Source organism: Mandrillus leucophaeus, unplaced genomic scaffold (genome assembly GCF_000951045.1).
Source record: "Mandrillus leucophaeus isolate KB7577 unplaced genomic scaffold, Mleu.le_1.0 Scaffold66, whole genome shotgun sequence".
Taxonomy (NCBI): Eukaryota; Metazoa; Chordata; class Mammalia; order Primates; family Cercopithecidae; genus Mandrillus; species Mandrillus leucophaeus.
In genome coordinates this window covers 5,416,978-5,424,168 of record NW_012107141.1, presented here as the reverse complement: position 1 = coordinate 5,424,168, position 7,191 = coordinate 5,416,978, and the positions used below count along the sequence as shown (strand labels likewise).

The 7,191-nt window shown below is 45.2% G+C and overlaps 1 protein-coding gene across 12 annotated transcripts in view; it reads right to left on the bottom strand.

Moving 5' to 3' along the window:
• MADD (MAP-kinase activating death domain) overlaps positions 1–7,191 on the bottom strand; it is a 59,268-nt gene that overhangs the window by 22,246 nt on the left and 29,831 nt on the right. For 8 of the 12 annotated variants that reach the window (XM_012001419.1, XM_012001421.1, XM_012001423.1 and 5 more), the window contains 5 exons: positions 6,213–6,321; positions 5,511–5,631; positions 5,300–5,405; positions 3,086–3,196; positions 530–637 (listed from right to left, as the gene is read on the bottom strand). In XM_012001419.1, coding sequence (XP_011856809.1) covers positions 530–637; positions 3,086–3,196; positions 5,300–5,405; positions 5,511–5,631; positions 6,213–6,321 — 555 coding nt within the window. Of the gene's footprint in view, positions 1–529; positions 638–3,085; positions 3,197–5,299; positions 5,406–5,510; positions 5,632–5,869; positions 5,933–6,212; positions 6,322–7,191 lie in introns of all 12 variants that reach the window. The other 4 variants (XM_012001417.1, XM_012001424.1, XM_012001418.1 and 1 more) reach the window with 1 other exon arrangement.

Genomic DNA, 7,191 nt, shown 5'->3' with positions numbered 1-7,191 from the left:
AAAAAAAAAAAAAAAAGAAATGGGTATCATCTACTATAACTATATAAAATTTAATTATCTGAATAACAATCTGATAATCTGGTTGGGTGCGGTGGCTCATGCCTGTAACCCCAGCACTTTGGAAGGCCAAGGTGGGTGGATTACTTGAGGTCAGGAGTTTGAGACCAGCCTGGCCAACATGATCAAATCCCATGTCTACTAAAAATAGAAAAATCAGCCGGGCATGGTGGCTGGCGCCTGTAATCCCAGCTACTTGCGAGGCTCTGGCAGGAGAACTGCTTGAACCCAGGAGGCGGAGGTTGCAGTGAGCTGAGATCAAGCCACTGCACTTCAGCCTGGGTGACAGAGCGAGACCCTATCTCAAAAAAACACACACAAAAAAACCAGAAAATCCCAATCTGATAATTTAATGATAAATGGATCATGAAGATGAATGAGAGAAACGAGAAAAATATTCTGGCATCAGTTCTAGGAGTTCCCTGTGACTCTCCAATAGCCCTTTGGGCCCCCAGCGTGAACCAGCACCTACCTCCATGAAAAAGATATCTCCATTTGTATCTGTCCCTGCATGTACCACAAATGTCTGCTTCTTCATATGCCGGCTGCCACTGGACCAGATAGAGAGATCGCGTCCATTCTGATGAAAGAGAGATTTTTTTGAGACAGTCATACATCCCTCTCAAGAGGGCTCTGGGCCAAGAATTCCCCATCCAGCAATCAAATTCGTATCAGCTTCCTCAGCACAGTCTCATCTGCTGGCCACTGGTCACCCGGGAAGTGGTTTCAGATGTTTTGGTCTCAGAAGCCCCATATCTCTTAAAATTTATTGAAGATTCCAAAGAGCTTTTGTTTATGTGAGTTATAGATATTTACATACTAGAAATTTAAACAGAAATTTCTCAAATAATTATAAAAACAATTAATAATTCATTAATAACCCATTACATAGTAATATAAACATTTTTAAGAACTATATTTTCTAAAAAAAAGGCACCATTTCACATTTTTGCAAATCTCTTTAATGTTTGACTTAACAGCAAATAGCTGCATTCTCCTATCTGCTTCTGCATTGAGTCTGTTGCAGTATGTTGCTTTGGTTGAGGTATATGAAAAAAACGACCTAACAGTTACGTATTTGGAAAATGGAAGAGGATTTTCATAGCCTTTTCAGATAAATAGACGTATTCTTTTTTTAACACTATACCAGAACTTGAGAAGTAGCAGCTTCTTTTTTTTTAGAGACAAGGTTTCGCTCTGTCACCCAGGCTGGAGTTCAGTGGCATGACCATAGCCCATTACAGCTTTGAACTCCTGGGCATAAGTGACACTCCTGCCTCAGCCTCCCAAGTACCTGGGATTACAGGCATAAATCACAACACCCAGCAACAGTAGCTTTTGAAAGTCAGCTGCAGTGTGGAATCTGAAAGCACATCAATGAACACTTTACACTATTACATTAAAATCCATTTAGGCCAGACATGGGGGCTCATTCCTATAATCCCAACACTTTAGGAGGCCAAGTCGGGAGTACTGTTTGAGCCCAGGCAGGAATTGGGAGACCAGCCTGGGCAACAGTGAGCTCCTATTCTCCATACATCTTTTTTTTTTTTTTTTTGAAACAGGGTTTCATTCTGTCACCCAGGCTGGAGTACAGTGGTGCGATCGTGAATCATGGCAGCCTCAACCTCCTGAGCTCAAGTGACCTCAGCTTCCCAAGTAGCTAGGACTACAGGTGCATGCCACCGTGCCTGGCTGATTTTTTTATTTTTTTGTAGAAATGGGGTCTCCCTTGGCTGGGAGTGGTGGCTCACACCTGTAATCCCAGCACTTTGGGAGGCCGAGGTGGGTGGATCACAAGGTCAGGAGTTAGGGACCAGCCTAACCAACATGGTGAAACCCCGTCTCTACTAAAAATATAAAAATTAGCTGGGCGTGGTGGCGGGGGCCTGTAGTCCCAGCTACTAGGGAGGCTGAGACAGGAGAATGACATGAACCCGGGAGGCAGAGCTTGCAGTGAGCCGAGATGGCACCACTGCACTCCAGCCTGGGCAACAGAGCGAGACTTCGTCTCAAAAAAAAAAAAAAAAAAGTATAATCAATCAATTTAATAAAAGTAACAGTTTTCACTGCTTCTTCAAGGACATTTATAAGCACAACTAGCATTTTTAAAAAACTAAGAGTGTAAGCCAGGTGCAGTGACTCACGCCCGTAATCCCAGAACTTTGGGAGGCTGAGGCAGGCAGATCATGTGAGGTCAGGAGTTCGAGATCAGCCTGGCGAATGCCCGTCTCTACTAAAAATACAAAAATTAGCCAGGCATGGTGGTGCATGCCTGTAACCTCAGCTACTCAGGAGGCTGAAGCAGGAAGACTGCTTGAACCCACAAGGCAGAGACCGCAGTGAGCCAAAGTTGCACCATCGCACTCCAGCCTGGGCAACAAGAGAGTGAAACTCTGTCTCTCTCTCCCTCTCTCTCTCTCGCGCGCGCTCTCTCTCTCTCTCTATATATATAAATAAATCAGTTGGGTGTGGGGGCACACGCCTGTAATCCCAGCTACTCGGGAGGCTGAGGCATGAGAATCGCTTGAACCTAGGAGGTGGAGACTGCAGTGAGCCAAGATTGCGCTACTGCACTCCAGCCTGGGTGACAAAGTGAGAGTCTGTCTCAAAAAACAAACAAAACAAAAATAAAAAACTGAGAGTGTATCGAGGCAAGGAATACAATGGCTGCTGGCATAGTTTGGGGCCATTGTCTTCACTTGGGTTAAAGTGCCAGCAGTTGTACCCACCACTGCTTTGGTACCATCAGTGCAAATGTAACCCTATGAAAATGGCAAATAACATTTTAGAATAATTTGAAATAGTTTTCACCTTCTGAATCCTCAGCAGTCCAGACCACACATCAAAACTGATGCACTATGATAGTTTTATACAGAGAATCCCATCACAGAACACAGGGACTAATGCCTCATTTAGAGTCAAAGACAACTGCTCCATTTGCAAAATCAGGGGTGAACTGGACTGGAAGTGACACAAACCAAGAAACGACCCATGGGAAGCCTAAGGGGTAGCCAGATGTGCTTACCAGGTTCGCCAGCTGATCAAGCACCTCATTGATTTGCTGGCTGTACACAAGCCCAATGTGCGACTTTCCCATTAGGCGCCTCACCTTCTTGCGGATGTCATTCTTATTTACCTGAAAAGCCAAAACAGGACTCTTAACAAGGGATCTGCTCTCCTCTCGACTGAGGTAGAGAGAAGAGAATGTACAAGTGGGTTTCCCACCATCTGAGAGAAGTGAAATTCTGAAAGACCACATCACTGAACAAGGGAAAAACTTTCAACTGTGTATTCTGCCACCATGAGGGGAAGAAAAGTCCTGGCTCTGTCTCTAGTTAGCTTCTGCAGAAAAGTGGCTCTTAGAGCAGTTCTGGTTCCAGAGGACACTTTCTCCCTATCCCCACTCAATACCACAACATTCACCCCTACAAGGGCTCTGAAAACCCCCAAGGCTCTTCATAGTGTAATTCAGAAATGACTTAGAGTGGCAACACCAGACTGGGTTGTAGCTAAGACATCTCTGAAGGTTAGGGATCATCATCCTTTCCCAGCCAGAGTCAACCAGTACCCTCCAAATTCCAGAGTACAGTGAAACTTACACCAGGAAATGAAGCAAACCAAGAGGGGCTGGGGGCATTCTCTGCATTCGATCAACTGATCCCTTCACACTTAGGGAGGCTGGGGAGAACAAAAGGAGGAGAAACCCAGTGGCTCCTTCTCCAAACAATTCTCTTCTACCCATCAACTCCAGACTTACGTTTCCCTTTGAGAGCAGAACTCTTCTACTTGGTAATATATGTCTTCCACAGCCACAAAACCAAGTACAACATACCAAGTTCTATCTACTATTACTTTGTTAATGGCTGGCTCTTCTCATAACTATGGAAAATTCTGTAAGATATAGGGCTGTCCTGAAAAACAAAATCTGAGCACCGTTTCTTTTTTTTTGAGATGGATTTTCACTCCTGTTGCCCAGGCTGGAATACAATGGTGCGATCTCAGCTCACTGCAACCTTCTTCTCTAGAGTTCAAGCGATTCTCCTGTCTCAGCCTTCCAAGTAGCTGGGATCAGAGGCGTGAGCCACCATGCCCAGCTAACTTTTGTATTTTTAGTAGAGACAGGATTTCACCATATTGGTCAGGCTAGTCTAGAACTCCTGACCTCAGGTGATCCATCTGCCTTGGCCTCCCAAAGTGCTAGGATTACAGGCGTGAGCCATCACTCCTGGTCCTGAGCATCCTTTCTAAGTTTTAAAAATCTACTACTGTAAAAAAGAAAAATTAATTCATTGTATTTTGTGGGAAGCTCTACTGGCATCCTAAAACTACTCAGTAAAGGGAGACCATATAAATCTCAAAATAAACAAATAATGGCTGGGCATGGTAGCTCCTGCCTGTAATCCCAGCACTTTGGGAGGCTGAGGCAAGAGGATCACTTGAGGTCAGGAGTACGAGACCGGCCTGGCCAACATGGTGAAACCCCATCTCTACTAAAAATAGAAAAATTAGCTGGGCGTGGTGGCAGACGTCTGTAATCCCAGCTACTCAGGAGGCCGAGGCAGGAGAATTGCTTGAACCCGGGAGGCAGAGGATGCAGTGAGCCAACACCGTGCCACTGTACTCCAGCCTGGGTGACAGAGTGAGACTCTGTCTCAAAAAAAATAAAAATAGAAATAAATAAATAAATAAATAAATAAATAGTATGGAATCATCAGTTCTTGGCCAGGTGCAGTGGCTCATGCCTGTAGTCCCAGCACTTTGGGAGGCCAAGGTGGGTGGATCACCTGAGGTCAGGAGTTGGAGACCAGCCTGGCCAACATGGTGAAACCCTACCTCTACTAAAAATACAAAAACTAGCTGGGTATGGTGGTCTGCACCTATAATCCCAGCTACTAGGGAGGCTGAGGCACAAGAATCACTTGAACTGGGGAGGTAGAGGTTGCAGTGAGCTGAGATTGCGCCACTGCACTCCTACCTGGGCAACAGAGCAAGACTCTGTCTCAAAAAAAAAAAAAGAGAATCATCAGTTATTTCTACAACACTCCTTAGTAAAACAGGCTGGCAGCTTCAGAGAAACAGAACATTGCTAAGCTGGCAGAGAGGTCTCAGACTTTCAATCAAGAAGACAGCCCTAAGTAAGATACCTTGATAGCTTCCCAGCTGCCCCGAAATTCAGGTGACAGGAACAAGCCTTGCCCTTCTAGCATCAGTGGAGCTGGACACAGCAAAATGACATTACCTTCATCAGCAGCATGTAGGAGATGAGGTTGTGCAAAAGGGTGGCCAGCAAGCGATCTTCATCATCTTCCAGGCGCTTCCGGTCATGTTCTCCCAGGGACAGGTACCTAAGCAGAAGACAAAGCATAAGTCAGCCCTCAAGTGGGAGACCACGGAACTAACCAGGAGGAGGCTGAGTCTGCATATTCCCAATGGTTTCCTAAGCCCCATACCTGTCGATCATTTCCTGGGGACCCTGGTCCATACCCATGCCTTCTCTCTCCAACATCACAGCATCTAAGAAGGCATCTTCCCAGAATTGCATTTGGTCCCATAAAGTAGAACGCTCTTTGCCTGCGTAGAATAAAGGTTTCTTAGGGGGCCTATTTAACATTTAAGAATATAGCTGCCAAACAAAAATAAAGAGTAAAATCCAGATAAAAGGGAATAATTACAAATTCCAGGGCAAAGCAAACACAATCTCTCTACCCCAGATCTAACATGCCTGCCACCAGCCCCAGATGCCTTCAAGTAAGGCCCAGTCCCTCCCAAGGAGGAGGGATGAACACAGCACACAAATAAATGTGGTTACTTATAGAAAAGGTCTCCATAGCTGCATCCTCTAACTGGTCCCACATGGATCCTTTGTCCCTTCCTGCCAATTTGAGAGCAGGAAGGACCATGGTAGCAAGAAAGGAAAGAAAGGAAGACAGAAAGGCAGAGGCTGTTGATTAACACCAAAACCCAATCTTGTCCAGTTTTCACCCACTGCTTGTTCTGGACACAGTAAGTCGCTTGCTTCAGGTATAAAACTGCTATCTAATGTCAGCATTGAGATCAGCAGAAAGCCAACCAGCTACTTGTTCAGTGTGACCCTCTCCCCTGGCTGAGCCAGCTTTCTCCAGTGCAAAGGGCCTTCCCAGTGTGTTTCTCACCTAGGAGTCCCTCATAGAGATAGACTCGCTGGCTCACATCTTCAGAAGTGCGAATGGGGCTGCCTGCCAGCTTCTCCTTTACGCTTGGCTTCAAGCTATGGGCTTTACCCTAGAGAGAAGAGATGATAGGTCAGTGGCCGAGGTAGCAATGAACAGGGGCAAAGGAAACCAAGCATTTCACTAAGAGGCTGTCACACCAGTCACCATCCATTAACAACATAAACTCCAGTACCCATGCTTCTGCAAGTCCACTTAAGCTGCTTTCTGTTACTGCCTCCTAAACTATACAATAAAGTTTTCATTTTTGACTTATCTTTACTCCTTAGTCTCTGTAAGATTATTTTCTCTTTAAAGCAACAACAATAACAATCAGATTAATTCTCTGTGTAGTTACGTAACACAGCAGAAAGAACCCAGGGTTTACCATCAGACTGACTAAGGCTCAGATCCCTGCCTCTTATTAGCTTATGTGACCTTAGGTACAAAAATCAGCTTCTCTGAGCCTCATTTTCCTAATCTGTCAAAGGAAGGTTATAATACCTACCTCATAGGACTACTTTACAAGAATTAAATTTGAAGATACATATAAAGCACCTAACAGTGCCTAGCACATGGCTAGTAATTGAGAAATGTTCATTTCTTCTTTCCTTTACTGTCCCTAAGAAATATCACTAACTTCATCTGCTACTGCTGAGTAGATTTTCTACTCATTAAAAGATTTTCAGCCGGGTGCAATGGCTCACGCCTGTAATCCCAACACTTTGGGAGGCCAAGGTGGCTGGATCACCACGTCAGGAGATCCAGAGTTCCTGGCTAACATGGTAAAATCCCGTACCTATTAAAAACACAAAAAATGGGAGGCTGAGACGGGCGGATCACGTGGTCAGGAGATCGAGACCATCCTGGCTAACACAGTGAAACCCCGTCTCTACTAAAAAAAAATACAAAAAACTAGCCGGGCGAGGTGGCGGGCGCCTGT